The 17,124-nt window shown below is 55.3% G+C and overlaps 6 protein-coding genes across 6 annotated transcripts; 3 read left to right on the forward strand and 3 right to left on the reverse strand.

The window, feature by feature from the left end:
* Positions 1 to 14: 14 nt before the first annotated feature.
* CDEST_11816 (Putative soluble quinoprotein glucose/sorbosone dehydrogenase) lies at positions 15 to 3,717 on the reverse strand. Its single transcript, XM_062927972.1, has 5 exons — positions 2,392 to 3,717; positions 2,076 to 2,337; positions 895 to 2,022; positions 741 to 841; positions 15 to 682 (listed from the first exon to the last, which is right to left on the reverse strand). Exons 1-5 carry the CDS (start codon positions 2,438 to 2,440, stop codon positions 165 to 167), a joined length of 2,058 nt encoding a protein of 685 aa, XP_062784023.1. The 5' UTR covers positions 2,441 to 3,717; the 3' UTR covers positions 15 to 164.
* Positions 3,718 to 4,239: 522 nt separating this feature from the next.
* Positions 4,240 to 6,739, forward strand: CDEST_11817 (Putative aldo-keto reductase, NADP-dependent oxidoreductase domain-containing protein). The gene has a single exon (XM_062927973.1). The coding sequence runs from the start codon at positions 5,172 to 5,174 to the stop codon at positions 6,348 to 6,350; it is 1,179 nt and encodes a 392-aa protein (XP_062784024.1). The 5' UTR covers positions 4,240 to 5,171; the 3' UTR covers positions 6,351 to 6,739.
* Position 6,740: 1 nt separating this feature from the next.
* On the reverse strand, positions 6,741 to 10,437 carry CDEST_11818 (Putative Zinc finger C2H2-type, protein Sip5/DA2). The gene is made up of 2 exons (XM_062927974.1): positions 9,057 to 10,437; positions 6,741 to 8,994 (listed from the first exon to the last, which is right to left on the reverse strand). The coding sequence occupies exons 1-2, from the start codon at positions 9,453 to 9,455 to the stop codon at positions 6,742 to 6,744; spliced, it is 2,652 nt and encodes an 883-aa protein (XP_062784025.1). The 5' UTR covers positions 9,456 to 10,437; the 3' UTR covers position 6,741.
* A 1,753-nt stretch (positions 10,438 to 12,190) lies between these two features.
* Positions 12,191 to 13,355, forward strand: CDEST_11819 (uncharacterized protein). Its single transcript, XM_062927975.1, has 2 exons — positions 12,191 to 12,823; positions 13,106 to 13,355. The coding sequence occupies exons 1-2, from the start codon at positions 12,724 to 12,726 to the stop codon at positions 13,345 to 13,347; spliced, it is 342 nt and encodes a 113-aa protein (XP_062784026.1). The 5' UTR covers positions 12,191 to 12,723; the 3' UTR covers positions 13,348 to 13,355.
* Positions 13,356 to 13,665: 310 nt separating this feature from the next.
* CDEST_11820 (Putative Actin family, ATPase, nucleotide binding domain-containing protein) lies at positions 13,666 to 16,379 on the forward strand. The gene is made up of 2 exons (XM_062927976.1): positions 13,666 to 14,202; positions 14,284 to 16,379. Exons 1-2 carry the CDS (start codon positions 13,767 to 13,769, stop codon positions 15,192 to 15,194), a joined length of 1,347 nt encoding a protein of 448 aa, XP_062784027.1. The 5' UTR covers positions 13,666 to 13,766; the 3' UTR covers positions 15,195 to 16,379.
* On the reverse strand, positions 15,549 to 16,321 carry CDEST_11821 (Putative germin, rmlC-like cupin domain superfamily, rmlC-like jelly roll; the record flags this gene model as incomplete). Its single annotated transcript, XM_062927977.1, has 2 exons — positions 15,549 to 15,781; positions 15,838 to 16,321. The coding sequence occupies 2 exons, from the start codon at positions 16,319 to 16,321 to the stop codon at positions 15,549 to 15,551; spliced, it is 717 nt and encodes a 238-aa protein (XP_062784028.1).
* Positions 16,380 to 17,124: the final 745 nt, after the last annotated feature.

Consider the following 17,124-nt stretch of genomic DNA (forward strand, 5'->3'; position numbering starts at 1 on the left):
CTATCACAAAGAGTGCGGAATTTCACATGCCATATAACTTATTCAACTACAACTGCAATTCGTGTTACTATCGCCAGGTTGGTCGCTCAGTTGCAAGTAACCGCAACAGTAGAGAGCAAAACAACAGCTTTGTTGTGCCCTGAACAAGGCAGTGGAAGCAAGACTCAAGACTTGACGAGCATGAACAGTTCCCCTTCAGCAGTGTTGTCACTGGCGACGAACAACCTTGAGAAGGAGCGGTCCCAGGTGATGCCAGAAGGGCGAAAGCAAGTCGAGCCTGTACAGCTACCAACATTGGTGCTCCAAAAGATATCTGTGTAACCGGTTTTGGAGTTCGCCGCCGCAACGGGGTCGTAGTTTCCATTTGGGAGTCTGGTAAACGGAATCGATGAGACCTTGAAGCCCGTTGCAGGTGACCTGTTCCAAGATCCGTGTAGTGTCATGTAGAGATTCTGGAAAGTCTTGTCAAAAGCGGCGCCGATGGGGGCGCTGTGAGCTTGGATCGAGAGTCTTGGAGCAACAGACCGCTGAGTGCAAGTGTCGTCGTTGAAGGTACTGTTGGGAGCGACGACGAATTGCTGGCCGACGGTAAAGCTCTTGTCGGTGATGACGGAAGGTTCCCAAACGGAGAAGCAAGTCGGGTAACCATACCACTGCTCGTTTGGCTTGGAAGGGTCGCCAACTAATTCATGGTCAGTTCATGTGTGAAATTCAAAGCGTATTGAAACGATGTGACCTACGCAAGTTGAGTTCCTCAGCAGGGTTGTCGTTATGGATGTCGTAGCTCTGACCGTTGACTGTGCGGGTGAAGTCGTCGCCGCTGTTTTCTACGCCCCAGATGCTACTCAACTGAAGATTAGCTCCGATAAGCAGGAGGTTTTCTTTCCAACATACGCATTGTTTCCGTCGGCCGCAAGAGCAACTTCGTTACGCAGACCGTAACCCAGAAGCCATCCTTGAGAGGCATAGGCATAACCACCAGAAGGGACGCTGCGCATGTCGAAGACCTTGACCACGGCGCGGGCCACAGCCTTGTTGAGGGACTCGTAGTCAAAGTTGTTATACGACCCCTGCTGTATGACGAGGAGATGCGGCGTCGCCGGCGGGATAAGCAGGGCGCGTGTCGGGTGACCTCCCTGTTGCATGTTCTTGACCACAACGGTCTGCCCACCAACTGTCTGTGCCTTTGCGTCGTAAACGTATGACCATGCTGTAGTCATGGAACTGACATACAGCGTCTTACCATCTGGCGTGAAGCCGATTCCATGGTTAAGCGAGGGATTGCTGATCAGCGTCTTTGATGACAAAACACAGCCATCGGACCCAAAGGTGTGAATCGTGACACCTTTGCCGGACTGTACGACGAGCAAGTTGCCTTCTGAGTCGACCGCTACACCTCGAGGGCCGGTGAGAGACCCCGCCAACTTGACGGCTCTCCAGCCACTGGCAGTTTGATATCCGAATCTGAAGGGGTTTACGCCCGAGCACGAACTAGGGATGGGCAGCACGGGAACACTGGACGCGGCGGCAGACGAGGTTGGGGTCGCCGTGGGACGCGAAGTTGAGGCCGTAGTAGTGGTGCTGCCAGCGGGAGGGAAGCCTGTACTGGTGACGGTGGTCTGTAAAGTGGTGGTGCTACGGAATGTCGATGTTGAGAAGGTCGTCAACAACGTGGTCTGCGTCACTGTGCTAAATGGAGGGCCGTTTCCGGCATCACCGCCAGCCCAGAGTTCAAATTCGGGAGCTTGTGCGGGCTCGAAGTTGTGCATCCAGTGTCCCACACGCTCGTGAATGCCGAAGGTGGTGTCATTGGCCGCGGGGTCGTCGACGGGCACGCCCGAGTAAGCGAAGGCCAGGTAGTTCTCTCCGTTGGGGTCCAGGGATGTCGGGTCGTTGCCGAATGGCGCCCAGTATGTGCATCCCTTGCACAGAGCCGTGACCGAGAAGTGAGTGGTGTTGACGACGGTGCCGGGGAGAACGGTGTACTCGGCGTCCTCATAAGGCGGAGGGGTAAAGTAGCCGCTGATTACGGTCAACCCTGAAATGTTGAGATCTTGAACCAAGGTACCACTTACAAGGCTATCCGGGATGAGACAACCACATCGTCGCCGTTTACCCACACAATAGTCAGGGGATTGTATGTCATAGAGCCTCCCCAGGCCAATCCAGCCCAGCCAACCTCTACAGGTGCGGTAACTTGAAGAATAGCATCGTATGGCTGGCCTGGAGTGGCTCCGTTGGGAATAGCGATTCCATACGTAATGCCACCATCGTTCGTATACGAAGCGAAACAACGGCCTAGGCTATCGCAGTACGATGACTGCCCCTGGGCAGTAGCTAGAGAGACATGTCAGGTGAAGTATGACGATAGGAAGTGACTTTCGTTCTCACCGAAGCTTGTGAGTGTCACAGCACTGAGGGTTGCGGTTGGCCAGCGCATGATGTTGATCCAGGCATCCGATCAGGCAAGGAAATGTCAGAGTCCACACCGACGGACGAATCATGAAATTTTCATCGGGAGTAACACGTCTTTAAGGGTAGCCATGCTGATAATCGTTGCATACATCATGTAGCAAGTACTCGGAGGATGACTTCCTAAAAAAGTAGCTTCGGTTGTGACGAAAGAGGATATAATGGAAAATGGAAATAGCAGGTAACCGACCAGGAGAGAAAGGTGGGCAAATGCAATAGCAGACACAAGATATCGTTGTTTTCGGTTAGTCATTCTTGGCGATGCCAGACAACAAGCAGAAGATTCGAGAGCAGCTCTGAAGGCAATAACATTGGCTCAAGATGATTGTGGCACGAGGCGAGAGCAGAGCCGGTACGCCCATATGATGACCCAGACGCCGAAGGTTGCCAAGGCGGAAGAATGCATCTGGCAGATTGCGTATGTGTTTTGTCAACAGTGGAAGAACGGTTGCGACCAATCTGGTCATTTGGCTTGATGTGATAACCATGACGGAAACGCCACTGGGGTTTGATGATCATGACCGCCATGGACGATCACTTGAGATACAATAGAGACAAATATGAGGGGAAGGGAGTGAGGAACCTGCTAGTACAGGCAGACTCACCCGTGCAAGCAAGCCTTCTCGAAAGGGCGCGGAATTACACGGTGCGGCCAATATGGATTTCCTAAACGAACGTCAAAGAGATAGCAAATGGGTTCTGAAGACCAATTGAGAGGAGATCGGGTCAAAATAACGAACTGATATTGAGGCTAAATGGGCAGTTCGTGCGTGGTGCATGCGATGGAACTTTGAGCGGATGGCGTATTACGGTACGGCAGAACGACCGGAAGACGAGACAAGAAGATAGATCAGGCAGCCGGATGGGGCTTGGTGTGCTTTGGGCCAAGTGGCCAACTGGAGAGGGAGTTACGGATGATAAGCCAGAGTGACATGGGCGGATGAGATGGCGAAAAATTGCAGGTTGCCGTGGAGGGAAGCTTTCGGTCAAGGGAGTGGGGATTGGCTGGCTATGTCAGGAGAGCATTTACGCGATGAGCCGGAGAGACTGTATGTATGACCGGTTGTTTTGGCTATTTACCGACCAATGGGACCTGACTTGAATAGGTTTGGATGAATGAGAGAACCATGGAAATAACATCAACTGGAGTGAACGACGTGAATGAGAAGGACGAGCGGGCATCTATCTGCTTCGGAGCAGGCATTTGAAGTTTTGCCTAATGGTGACAGAGATTCAGGCACTGACTGAAAGCACGCGAGCACTTGACGCGGAAGGCGAGATGATTCGGTGGCGGGGGTACAACATGGCGTCGTACCAGAATGATATAAGATCGTTTGGGTGAATAGACAATGGCTGTTGATGGGCGTTTTAAAGCGTCCATGGTCAATCGTGGAGGAACGGACATGGCAGTGATGGATGGATGAGGATCGAGATCGAGACGCGGTTACCAAGTAATAGGTATGTACCTCTGAGGATTAACTAACTTACTAAGGCAAATAGATAAGGGGTGCTTACTTAAGTAAGTTATGCAGATCTAATGTATGGCCCCGGAAGAACAAGCGGCTGGCATTCATTCTTGGCCTGATGCAGGCAGGAGAGGAGAAAGAAAGCAGCCAGGGACTTGGACGCGGATTCTGGGAGGCCAGCAGGGCCGTCTGTTTCTCAAGAGAGTATCCAGCGACGTGTGACGTTTTCCCCAACAACATCTCCGCATCGCTCGTCTTTTCTTCGCACCCAGTGTCCAGTGTCACCATCCATCCATCCATCCATCCATCCATCCATCCATCCATCCATCCACTTATCCATCCATCCACCACCATCTACCATCGCCAGGCTTCTCTCCCACCAGCCAAGCGGGCGCGTGGCCTGGTAGTTTCAAACTTCCATCACACATAAGGCTCCGCCTCCAAAGTCGACAGTACTCGGCCCGATCGAGTCATGGCTCCATCGTCTGCGCCCCAACCCCGCAATGTCGGGCATTTCGCGATTGCGGCTTTTCTGCCAGACAGATTCCATACTCATTCACTCACTTAAGATGCTGCGAGCAAAGTGCTAGATGGGCTCAAGCCGTCATGGCGATAGCAGGGGCGTACAACAAACAGCCTACACCAGCATGCTGGAAGCGACGAACGAGGTCAGGCAGCCCGTATGTGTGGTAGGCAACGGCCTGTTTCGGCCTGCTCTGGGGCGCGAGCAAGGTCAGAAACCTCGACCGTGAGACCAAACCACGAGCCACCACCATCATCTCCTCGTTCATCCCCCCCTCACCGTCCCCGGTCCTGGCCGGGGCGCCACTACGCCAACACCAGTCCGATTACAGCAGAGACCCTAAAATGAGAAGGGAAAAAGGCTTTCCCCCACCTTTCCGGCGGGGCAAGCCGCAAATCACATTCGGGATCCCAGACACGCGGGGGACCCTGACTATCAGTCTATCAGTCATTGACGTGCTCGACTCGACCCGATATCCGAACCTGCGCCCTCTCGCCCGTGTTTCTGCCCTGGAGAGCTTCTCACGACTCAGGACAATTACTGCCCTTTACTGTCGCCACGTTACATAGCAGCCAATTTGACTGCTATACACTACGGGGTTTTAGTTCGTTGTTTCTGAACTTGCAGACCAAACAAGGACAAGAGGAGGGGGGAAGAAAGAAAGGAAAGGAAAAGAAAAAAGTTCGCCGACAATCTAGACGAAGAACAAAATGGCTGCCTCGCGCACCACCGCCGCCTCCCGTCCACTCTCGGCCGTCCTGCCGCCGCTGGTTCTCGGTACGGCCACCTTCAACTACCAATACGTCTCGGACCCCGGCCGTATGCCCTCGGTCGACATCGTTTCGCGCGCCCTTGACCTTGGCGTCACGGCCTTCGACACCTCCCCCTACTACGGCCCCTCCGAGTCCATACTCGGTGATGCCCTGCGCAGCCTCTCGCCACCCCGCGAGTCCTACTTCCTTGTCACCAAGGCAGGCCGCATCGCCCCGACCGAGTTCGATTATTCCCCCGCCTGGATCCGCGCCTCGGTCCGCCGCAGCCTCGACCGCCTCAACACCTCGTACCTCGACCTCGTCTACACCCACGACGCAGAGTTCGTCTCCCCCGACGACGTCGTCGCTGCCGTCCGTGAGCTGCGCCGCCTTCGCGACGAGGAGGGGCTCGTCCGCTACGTCGGCATCTGCGGCTATCCCGTGCCTGTCCTCTGCGATCTTGCCGAGAAGATCCTCCGCGAAACGGGCGAACCCATCGACGCCGTCCAGTCCTTTTCGCACTTTTGCGTACAAAACAACACCCTTGGCACCGATGCCGTCTTATCGCGCCTCCGGGACGCTGGTGTCGGTGTCGTCACCAACGCGAGCATGCTGAGCATGGGCCTGCTCACGACGCGCGGTGTCGATGACGGGCCCATGGCGAGCTGGCACCCGGCCCCGAGCCCGTTGCGCAAACTGTGCAAGAGCCTCGCCATTATCGCCGAGGCCGCGGGCGAGAAGATGGAGGATGTCGCCCTCTACTGGGCCATGTCGAACTGGGCTCGCGTCGGTCGCGCCTTTGGCAGCGAGTTGCTGCCGCCCACCTATAACATCCCCACCAAAGTCGGCGTCAGTGTCATGGGCGTCACGTCCGTTCCCGAGCTGGAGGAGACGGTTCTCGCTTGGCAAACTATGTTGCACGAGCTCGTGGCCGAGAGCAGCAGCGGCGGCGGCGACAAGACGCAGTCTAATGCTTCCACGGCGTGCCGTCGGCACGACAAGATCCAGCGCCTCGTGACGGAACAAATGTGGCCGGCCCTGGGAGATTGGCGTAACTATAGCTGGGCCAGCCCTGGTGAGGATTTCGTAAATCAGCGTGCCCAGCAGGCCTCCACCACCGCCGAGCCCCATTTGTAGATGTATCCCCAGGAATTCTTGCAGTCACAACCCTTTGGAATTCGGCATTTTCGGCGTTTCCTCAATAAACAGAATTGTGAAGCTGAGACCTTCGTCATCTCGGCTTTCTTATTTCCACGTACTCGGACGGTAGTAGAATACAATGAATCAGCCATTCACATGGCAAAAAAAAAAAAAAAAAGAAAAAGAGGGGGGAGAAACAAGTAGCACGTCTAAACAATCAATCCACTCTACCTTCCCAAATGCCACGCTAAACGCCCTGAGTGCCCTTGAGTTTCTCACCCAGAGTGTATGCAAAAATGAAAAAAGTCTCCAAGTTTTCGCGCCGAGTTGCCGCCACCAGCTGCGACAAAATACCGCATTTCCCCGTAACACCCTCGTCGTGATTTCCTCATTGGGTAACCTCCGACGACCTCTCGACGACGTTCTCGTGGCCAAGCCTCTTCGTCTCAGAGTTTTCCGTGGCGGGTGCTGGGGTCTCCGGCGTGATCGTAACCTCAGGAGTCAGCGCCCCGCTACCAGGAGACTGAACACCGTCCTTGCTGCTATTGCCGTCGACAGGTTCCTCGGGGATAGTGGGTGGCGGTTTCAAGGTGCCCACGTTGCTCTGCACGGGCTGCTCGACATGAGCATCTTCCATATGCTCCGCTTCGGGCTCGTCCTCAACTTCGTCCCGCTTCCGCGTCGCGGTCCGTTGGCCTTCCCCTGAAACTCCTTCTTGGTCTTGGTTGGCTTCGCCGTTCTCGATATCAACACCCACCATTTCTGCCAGACTCCGGAAATTGAACATCGGCTCCGTGTTGTCGCGCTCGCCCTCTTCGCTCCGGTTACCGACGCTCAATTCGCTGGCCCGCGGGTCGAGGTATGCCTGGTTCGTGTAGCTTCCGGCAGCGCTATCGGCTAGCGAAGACGAGATAGACGAGGCATTGCTCATCTGTCTAAGATGAGAAGGCCCACGACCAGTTGTTGGGATGGGCAACGACGGAGTGGACGAGGTGCTCTGGAAGCTGCTTTCGGAAGACTGCGTCTCGACTGCTGGGCGCTCAACAGCTTTGCCCTTTGAGTTCGAGTTCGGTGCTGAAGTTGGGGTTGGAGCAGGCGCCGAGGTGGGTGTTGTGCTGCTCGTTGCTGCGACCGGGGATGTCTCGGTGCTGACACCAGCAGAGCTTGACTGCGCCCCCTGGAGAGTCGCTTCCACGCGTAGGTTGCTGGTGGTACTGTTTCCCCGGCGTCGTCCAAGACCAAGAGAGAGACTGCTTCCGCTGGCAGAACTTTGCCCAGGACCGTAGACGCTTTGACGATCCTGTTTTTTGACAGCTTTACGCTCCTCCTTCTCCCGCTTCTTGGCTTCCTTACGCTCCACTTTTTCCTGCTTGCGCTTCCGCTCCTCTTCGGCTGCAAGAGATAAACGGACGGCCTCCATAAACATCATATCCTCCAATTCTTCCATTCTGTTTCTCCTGTTGGCGGGGGCTCCGCGCCCCGAGGAGCTCCGTGGTCCAGGCTCAGGCCCAGTGGGAACCGCTTCGCCCTCTGGATTACGGCTCGGGCTCTCCTCCGGCTGGTTGTTGGGCGGCGCGGAAGGTGTTCGACTACCCGTGTTCCTCCGACTGAAACGTCCAGGTCTGGTAAAGGCGAAGCCGCGTTGTTGCTCGTTGTTGCCCATGAGAAACGCGGCGGTATGCAATGCGGTCGCCGCCGCAGCTCTCCGGGCTTGGTGTGCCCGTTGCGCTGCGAGTTTCGTTGACCAATCCGGACGTACGCGGTCAGTGGTGATAACGTTCGGGGCGTTTGCCGACAGGCTCTGAGCACGTCGTCTACCAGGAGTGGGCGAAGTCGGAGAAAGGGTCGAGTTCAGAGAGCTCTGCGATGACATGGCCGTATTCTGTGACGGGTATCCAATAGCGTATGACAGTCCACGGCGGAACGGAGGGGCGTCGTATGTCACGCCAAACTCTGTCTGTTGGCAGTAGGGACACTGGGCGGGTTCGGAAATGAGCATCTCCGAGGCCTCTTCCGGGTTGGCGGGGTTGGGAGGTTGTTCGCTCGGTTCGCCATGGTGCTCAGGGTAGTGGGGATCGGCACGTTTGATCTGGACGAAACATTCACTGCAAATGGGCTGATCGCAACACCGAGTGCTGTTCAGGTAAGGCGGATATGTCAGGAAGCAGATAGGGCACTCTGTGGCGTCCTTGTACAAAAAGACTTCCAGGGGCTGCCCGTTAACGCAGGGGTCGTTAGGCAGCTTAATCTCGCGCGGGGCAACGTCGCCCGACGAGTTATTGCGCGAACCGCCGCTCAAGGCGGCGGCCAGGGCTTTCGCTCTGGGCTTGAACGGCGAACTGCTACGTTGCTGTTGCTGAGCTGCGTTGGGCGATGATATGCCGGAGGCAGGCAGGGAGCCGCTGCGATCTGAGCCCACAGACAAAGACCTCGGGCCGATCGGAACTGTCAGGTTTGCGAGGTTCTGCGATGACTCGGTTGGGGACGCAGGCGAGTTTGCCTGGGGGATAAACTCGGGGGGAGGCTGTTCGTCGGCAGCAGGGATCGGAAGACCGCGACCGGCGCAGATGAGCTGGTATTCGGTCCAATTATCGGAATAATCGTTGAGGCCTCTCCAGAAGGGCGCAAGACGTCTCTCAATCTGTTGGGTACTCCATGTCAGCACGAATCCCGTAGTCACGAGGGGCCAAGGAGGCGACTTGCCTGCAGCTGCCGGACGACAGGTTTACTGAAGTCTTCGGTCCCAGTGTAGGTTCCAAGCGTAACGAGGTAGCCACCATCGACATGCTCTTCCTTCATGCTACGCTCACGCTCCTTCTCTCTGGCGACTCGTTCCCTCTCCAATCGACGGGCCTCACGTTCTTGCCTCGTTTCTCTTCGCTCGTAAGGAGCATCCTCTCGGCCGGCAGCGCTGGACGATCCGGCGGCTCCGAGACCGAGGAGATTCAGGTCAGCCCTGCTAAAACGACTCTGCCTTCGGGAGTTGGGACGATCACTCGGGGTCTCCCTAGAAGTCGAGGCATTGAGGTACGCAGCCTGGCTTTGGCGATAGTCAGTCGCCGGGTCGACCGGACGAGACTCTTTGGTGCTTGAATTGCCCATGTTGATTATCGACGGTATAAACTTGTCTTGGCTGTAGCGCTTGGAAGGGGTTCGACTGCTCGTGTTTGGTTCGACGTAGTCGCTGGCAACGGTTGGCGGGGACCTCGGAAGGAATAACGGTCGCGTCGACCCGGGTCAACGACCAGCAGATTGCAGCGCGATGGCAGACAGTAGGTTGGGCCGGGTAGGGCGTCGTGTAGCTGTGCAGCAAGCGTCAAGAGTAGGTGGGAGATAATGGGTATGCGATGACGCTGTGGTAATACCGCCGCAGTCTAGTTGTGGGGGCCGAGATATGAGTAGGTAGGGAGTCAACAATGCATCCTTCACGCAATGTCGTCGAAGGTTGCGGGCATTGTCGGGTGATGGCGGACGGTGGGTGAACGCAATAAATCGGTCTTTCGGGTGCTCAGCGCATGGGCGATATACGATATGCGACAGTCGACGATGGAGATGAGGTTATGGTGATGATGGTGGTGATGGATGATGTGGTTTGGGTTGACAGCCGGGGGTTGACAGTCAGCGGATGTTGATGTTGTTGTTCTTGCGAGTGTACAGGTACCGGTCGGGCGTGTCGGGGCCGTGGAAGCTTGTGACGACGTGGGTGTCGTACGTCCGTGGCTGGGCTCTGGGCGCCAATGTAAAGTTTGACGAGGTTTTGTTAGGTTCCGAAAGAGACGGAGATCTGCCCGAAAAAAGGCACAGCTTCAGGGGAGTCTGGAGAGAGTGAGGGGGAAGAGGGAGAGAGAGAAAGAGAGAGAGGAAGAGTGAGTTGTGTGTGTGTGTGTGTGTGTGTGTGTATGAGTGAGTGAGAGAAAGCAAACCGGACCGGCAGCACGGATGAGAGGAAGTGGCCAGGATGGCAAGGTACCGTGGGTAGCGGGAGAGGAGAGGCGAGCCACCGATTGTTGGATGTACCCAGCACCCCCAAGACCCAAGACTGTTGCGTGCGTCTTGCCGTCGGTGGAGGGACGAGCAGCAAATGCTTGTCAAAGTCGTCGGTCGGGGGATTAAGGCGGAGGGCCGCGGGGGGGGGGGGGGGGGTTAGAGGATGCAGCGCAGTCAGTGCCTCGCCGGCTGCAACTGTACTGTAGATGCCTGTAGTACACGTGTAGTAGGCAGTGACAGAAGCCAGGGGGAAATGAGTCTGCGTCACTGGTAACAGGGTCAAAGGTCAAGGAGAGACGGGCAGCTAGCAAGTTTGTCAGTCAATTATGGCGTCGCCAAGTCAATGTGACGTCTGACGTGGGTTTGCCGGAGACGGAGGGGAAAATGACAAGAACTGTGGAATTACCCAGGTAGGTAGGTAGAGATGTAGGGTACCTCTGTTGTACAGTACCTACTGATGAGGTATAATAGGTAGGATCAGGAGTTGTTGATGAGGGGCACGCCGCATCAACGACAGGCGAACAGAAGGGTCCAAGTCCAAGAGGGTAACTCAAGCAGTCGATGGGACGGGGGATAGAGGGACTCAGGTGCCTGACTGAGGTGAAGTGGGTATGCGGCGGCGATGGCGGCGGCGGCGGCGGCGGCTTGTGTTTGGCCAGGCAGGGAAGGTTCAGGTACATTACCTATACATCGATCCAGGCCGTTGTATCCGTACGGACACTTTGGACAACTCACCTGGAAAGTAGGGAGGGGTTGAGGTAAGGTAGGTAGGCATCTATCTTAGCTTAAGGTACTTGTGAGTGCTTGCCTCGCTCCGAGGCTCAGTGTACCTGCAGAACTCGACTCGCGGGAGGCAGTTGGCACTGGAGTCAAATCAAATTCCGGTGGACAAAATGAGGACAGAGTGCTTAAGAGAAGACGAGCGACAGTCTGGACCGAGATCGCTCGCTGGACCAGCCCAGGCTGATTCTTGGCTTGAGAGTTTCTCTCTTAGGATTAGGAGGGTGCTGACGGTGGAATCCAGACATCCACCGCACTGGGCAAGCAGGAGACATATGTTGCATGCTGGGTCTCTTCCACCTTTCCATCTTTCCCCCTTCCTTTATTTCTTTCTTTCTCTTTCCCTGCTTCCTATAATTTATTTTTTCCTTTCTTTCCAGGTGCTGGACATTGGTTATCTATTGGCCAACCTACCATAGACACCGAGGAAGTGGGAGGAAACCGCAACTGCAGCAACTGCAGTACGGAACGGAAACCCCGACTGCACAGACCAGCCGCCATTCCGGAGACGTCAGGCACGTTCAAGCACGTTCCCAGGTAGTGCTGATCTCCTAGGCACGAATACCCTCTGCAGTACACCACAATAGGTACCTTGATTAGGTACAAGTAGTTGTCAGAACTTCAGAAGTACCACCACTGCGCAGAGTAGAGGAGCAAGAGGCTTGCGCGGAAGATGGAGCCAGGTGGGGCCAGGCCCTATCGGTCGTTATCCCCTTCCCCCGACGTCCCAGGCGCCCAACATGCACCTGCTCTCGTCCCTATGCGGAGGTAGGTATCGTCGCATGCATTTCCCCGCACAGGGATACATTGGCAAGCCCGACTCTGCTGGGCACATGCATCTGTAACCTTGTCGTCTAAGGTACGAAGCGTTGAACTGAGGCCGGCCTGGGATGGCCTGCGCCCTTCCTCAACTGTTGCCATAACCAACCATCTGTGTATCTGTACCTATCTAGGTACGTTGGGTGTCCGAAAACTGCCCGAGCCTGAGACGACCATGTAGGGGCGAGTAGGTCCACCCGCGCTGTTCCAACCCGATTCCCGTCTCCCCTTCCGTCTTGACATGGCATGAACAGAAACGCATCGCTATCAAAACATCATCACTCCTTTTGTTTTCCACGATGTCCCCAACTCGAACGAAAGCGTCCTGTCTTATCCAAGTGCAAGCCCCACCTTGACCCCCGTCGTCCAATGCTCCTCAGGGCCCAACACTGCGAAGCTCACGCCCTCCAGCCTTCATCCATGGTCTGCCCTCCGACAGCTTCATGCGCACATCACTTCGCAAGTTGCACGCGCCGATCCTGCCAGAGAGCTATGGTGCCTCCCAGGCTTAAGCGCATGTCGAATTCACTGCCCTTCTATCTACCCTCGTCCACGTGTCAACCGCTGCCACTAGAGCAATGCACCTCAACAACCGCCTGGTCTGGACAATATCAGACAGGCAATTAAGCTACACCACGTCTTCTTCGCTTAAGTGGTTCCCATCTGACCCCAGCCCTGTCATGACATGGCCGCCAAGTTTGCCTAGCCCGTCGGTCGTTTGCTTTGATCTGCCGAGAGCTGGTTCCAGTTCGAGACTGACCTTAATTCACACGCTCAGTCTGACATGTGCTGTTCTGCGGCAAATCTTTTGACGCAACATTCGAGTATATTGGAACCAGAGCCCAGCGCCTGGCGTCCTGACAAGCGCATTGCCAGTCTATCAGGTACCGATAACATACCCATATCTCTTACGGGTTGCCTGATGCGTTCCAGTCATGCACCCTCCTGTCTGTCACTTCTTCCCTGTAACCAATGCCACAACACTGTCGCGTGATGCTCTGAGACATCCATCCCACCATTTTGGTGGCGGTGAGCATGCCAAACGCCATTTACACATCCAGTCACACCACAGCTCTCCAACAGATTAATGAAACCATCCGTACTATTGTTTTTCTTCTTCATTGAAACACGTTTTTCAACGGCTGACCACCCTGACTCCGTTTTAGCCCCAAGGGAATGCAGAGGTATCGAGTTGGCGCCCAAGACTACATGCGCCGTCAACCATCATCGGAAGCGTGTGTGCTTTAAAGCCCCCAAATTGGGCCAGGGGCTCTCAGCGAGGCGGTATCAACAAAAATTGCTAATTTATGGGGAACTTTTTGAATCGGTGCTGGAGAGAGAGACTGCATACTTAGACCGACGTAGCTTTGGGTTGTTGTCAGTTGTAGGTGCGCAAATCGAGAATTGAGAGAAGCTTTAAAGCAGGACTCAACTATGTAAACGCGTGAGAATCCGCCAAAGTTCCACCATAGAAGGTTGACAATCCGTCAACCGTCGCAGGTAGGTATCTTCTAGCCTTTTTATTTCTTTATACTGCAGCCCAAGCTCAAAAATGACCCAAACCGTTTCACTGCCGAGAGATAGGGAAATTCCAGCGTTGTGTTCACAATAACGGGGATTGATGCTTGTATTACCTCAGCAGAACGCGCGGTGACGTTTTGCCCGACCACTGATCAACGAGAACCCACCGGAAAGGACCAATTGGAGCTGACATCCGGTATTGGAGCTTGCGAAAGCCTCGCAGAAAAAGTTCCGAAAGATCGTGGCCGAGTTATCATCACCCGTCAGCTTGCACAGCACAAGTCGGCAGCAGCTCGTCTCTCCTCAATGGTCGGCGGTCGCAAGAGCAAATCCGCAGGCCCTGCGCCTCCGTCGCGGACCCTTGTGCTCGACAATGGCGGCTACACCATCAAGGCCGGCTTCGTTTCCGAAGAGCTCACTGACGAGCCACGAGTAATTCCTAACTGCATCGCCCGAGACCGAGCGAGGAAGGTCTACGTCGCGTCCGATGTCGAAAAATGCCGCGACTTTGGCGAGATCCAATTCCGACGACCGGTGGAGAAGGGCTTTATCGTCAATTGGGAAGCTCAAAAGGAGATCTGGGACCACGAGTTCTTCGACGACAGCGCTCCTCAGAAATGCGACCCTTCCGAGACCAGACTGCTCCTGGCAGAGCAGCCCAACTCGCTACCCGTATTGCAGTCCAACTGTGACCAGATCGTCTTCGAGGAGTACCAATTTGCAAGCTACTACCGCGGCATAGGTATGCCACCCCACCCACAGGCGCCTTCAACCCCATGCTGCGTGCGTTGGGCTTGAAACTGACTTGCTTCTGCCCCCTTAGGCGCCTCTTTTAATGCCTACCACGACGTCCAAGGCATCCTTCAAACCCCCCGAGACCCGAACACGATACCCGATCTCCCGGCCGAAGTTGTCTTGTTGATCGACTCCGGCTACTCCAACACTATCGTCATGCCTCTTCTGAACGGCAGGCCTCTGCACTCCGCTGTACGCAGGCTCGACGTCGGAGGGAAACTCATGACAAATTACCTGACACGTCTGTTGTCTTTGAGGTACTACGACATGCGCAACGACACCTACATTGTCAACGAGATCAAGGAACAGGTCAGCTACGTTTCCATGGACTTCAACGGCGACCTCGAGAAGACCTGGAAGGGCACCAGAGGCGAGAAAAGGGAGTCATACGTGACAGGGGCCGGCGTTGCGAAAGACTACGTCCTGCCCGATTTCCACACCCGAACCAAGGGTATCGTTCGAGACTACGACCCTGCGATGCACACAAAAGCGAGGAAGATGGCAGCACGAGCCGCGGACAACGACGAAGACATACTGACGCTTCGGAATGAGCGCTTCTCTGTCCCTGAGCTGCTCTTCCAGCCTTCTGACATTGGCCTTCGTCAACCCGGTCTTGCGGATGTCATTATGCAGTCTCTCTCTGAGCTGCCCATCGGGCTTTGGCCTGGTCTTTTGGCTAATATTGTCGTTGTCGGCGGCAACGCCTTGTTTCCCGGCTTCATTCAGCGACTGGAGAAAGAACTTGTCAAGAGAGTCCCTGACGCCTGTATTGTACGGGTGGCACATCCCGTCAACCCCATCACTAGTACTTGGGAGGGCGGTGCCAACTTGGCCAAGCACCCTGACATCCACAAGTTTTCTGTCACGAAGCAGGAATACGAAGAAAATGGTGCCGCATGGGTCGCCCGCAAGTTTGGCTCTGGAACCGCCGGTGACTGACATTATTACTACTCCACGTGCGAGTCGGGGTGAATTTGGCCATGGCCAACTTTCTACCACGATTCACTTTCTACCACGATTCGGATGGTCTTGGTATGCATTACAGAAGTCAAAGCAAGACATTACGGCCGCCCGGACACGACTTTTACAAGAGACATAGTCCGCAAAACTTCGAAGAAACACGCCGACCCCTAAAAACACATTGCCTAGAGACTTTATACTGCTAGCTCTCGGGGCCAATCTTAGGCCTCACCGAAAGGTTTGCTGAAGTTACAACAGACTGCCTACCAAAGTGTCAGCTTCAAGTCTTTTCGTTGCGAATCGGAGCATGAGCGTACTATGGAAGGACTCCACCTACTTGGTCTCGCTGGCCTCACAACGCTGCAGGCACTCAGCAGTGCCAATCGAGGCACCGGTGCCAACTGCTGGTATATCGCGGCGGAGCTGCGCAAACTTGGCAGAGAGGGGGTTGCCGCCGAAGGCTGCGGCAACGACGGCCGGAGGTAGGTCGAAAAGCCCGTTGGCGACGTTGTGTGTGCCGGCATCTTCAGAACTCAGAGCAGATATCAGAGTAGCGTTTTCGCAACCTTGGGTCTGTCGGTCAGCCTTGGTTCAGCGTGTCGGACTGAGAAGATCAACTCACCCGTGTTTTGCATGGTGTGCAGGCTGCCCTGGGGAAATATGGTCATCATCCCGGGCTCCAGCTTAGTCTTCACCATACGAGCGCCGTTTTCCAGGGTCATGAAAGTCTCGGTGGTCCCAACGACCGACACGACGTAATTGGAAGCACGAGCATGGTAGTGTGGCGGCAGCATGGCGCAAGGGCCGAGGCTGATCCAGGCCATGGTCATGCCGTTGCCCACGGTTGCTGGGAATGTGGCGGCGTTGGCATTGACGACTCCGCCAGGGGTGTGGGTGTGGAACGGGTGGGTGAAGTAGTTGAATGTCCAGTCTTTATCGTCGGGGAGGCTCTTGAGCTTGTCAAGCCCCGTCGGACTTGTTCGCAGTGACCTGACGATATCTGGGTGCAGTGTATCGTCCGTAGCGCTGGTTGACATTGCGAATAGATACAGAAGCAATACAGAAAGGCTGTTTGGCGTCATGGAGGAGGCGATCATGCCGATCATGTTGGACTAGGTAAACAAGGTTAAGGCGTCCAGAAGAAAGCGTCCAACTAAATCCATGTGATTTTTTCACTGTTCTCTCCATCCTGTCTGGCGGACCAGGCGGGGCGACCTTATATCAGTCGGTTTGGTTGAACGCGTGCGCAGTTCGCCTCGTTCTTGTGAACACAACCAGGGCCCATCCGGGGAAGTCGACAACAGCGTGGTGAGAGGGGGTCGGCACTTTGTGATGTTCAAGCAGCTTCAACTCTACCAAATCAAGCGACCTGATTATCCTTGGGGTTCGGTGAAGGAACCCACCCCATGGGTGGGAGGTCTCGTCTTGTGATACGACTGAGAACTTGAATCCCCTGTGGCAGGTTGTGGTGCAACATCGATTCGTCTGTTCGCCTACAGGCGTGGACCGGTGCAGGCCAGGCTGCCCGGCCACGTAGCGATATATGGCTCACAATATTTGTGGGATGTCGAGAATGAAACTCCACTGTGCAGGCTCGCCAAATTGTGCCTCCAGCTTCCTCAAGTGGTGCTTGCGGGTAGGGATGCATGTACGACCCAAGTCATCAGGTGGTCTTCAACAAGAGCGATACTTACAAGAGTCCCTGGATGGACACTGAGAGAACGTTTTCGACTTGAGCAGCCAAGGAGGCACAGCCTCGCCCGTCAGGCAAGCATGAGATAGGAAACAGGGAAACGGATGGGAAGAATCCCGTAGCACCTTCTCCCTCACCTCAATATGGTTTGTAGTTGAGCGCCACCTGGGCACCCTCTTGGCACAGATAGATTTCTACGACACGGTCCTGCTACGA

Source organism: Colletotrichum destructivum, chromosome 7, assembly GCF_034447905.1.
Source record: "Colletotrichum destructivum chromosome 7, complete sequence".
In the NCBI taxonomy this organism is placed as follows: domain Eukaryota; kingdom Fungi; phylum Ascomycota; class Sordariomycetes; order Glomerellales; family Glomerellaceae; genus Colletotrichum; species Colletotrichum destructivum.

What these genes read in the sequence shown, in the direction of transcription:
- CDEST_11816 (XM_062927972.1), bottom strand. Translation starts at nt 2,440, where the DNA reads ATGCGCTGGCCAACCGCAACCCTCAGTGCTGTGACACTCACAAGCTTC. An exon ending in TGTGACACTCACAAGCTTCG is followed by an intron (nt 2,338 to 2,391) that starts GTGAGAACGAAA and finishes ATGTCTCTCTAG; the next exon opens with CTACTGCCCAGGGGCAGTCA. An exon ending in GTCTCATCCCGGATAGCCTT is followed by an intron (nt 2,023 to 2,075) that starts GTAAGTGGTACC and finishes GACCGTAATCAG; the next exon opens with CGGCTACTTTACCCCTCCGC.
- CDEST_11817 (XM_062927973.1), top strand. Translation starts at nt 5,172, where the DNA reads ATGGCTGCCTCGCGCACCACCGCCGCCTCCCGTCCACTCTCGGCCGTC.
- CDEST_11818 (XM_062927974.1), bottom strand. Translation starts at nt 9,455, where the DNA reads ATGGGCAATTCAAGCACCAAAGAGTCTCGTCCGGTCGACCCGGCGACT. An exon ending in CTGTCGTCCGGCAGCTGCAG is followed by an intron (nt 8,995 to 9,056) that starts GCAAGTCGCCTC and finishes AGTACCCAACAG; the next exon opens with ATTGAGAGACGTCTTGCGCC.
- CDEST_11819 (XM_062927975.1), top strand. Translation starts at nt 12,724, where the DNA reads ATGTGCTGTTCTGCGGCAAATCTTTTGACGCAACATTCGAGTATATTG. An exon ending in GCGCATTGCCAGTCTATCAG is followed by an intron (nt 12,824 to 13,105) that starts GTACCGATAACA and finishes ACTCCGTTTTAG; the next exon opens with CCCCAAGGGAATGCAGAGGT.
- CDEST_11820 (XM_062927976.1), top strand. Translation starts at nt 13,767, where the DNA reads ATGGTCGGCGGTCGCAAGAGCAAATCCGCAGGCCCTGCGCCTCCGTCG. An exon ending in AAGCTACTACCGCGGCATAG is followed by an intron (nt 14,203 to 14,283) that starts GTATGCCACCCC and finishes CTGCCCCCTTAG; the next exon opens with GCGCCTCTTTTAATGCCTAC.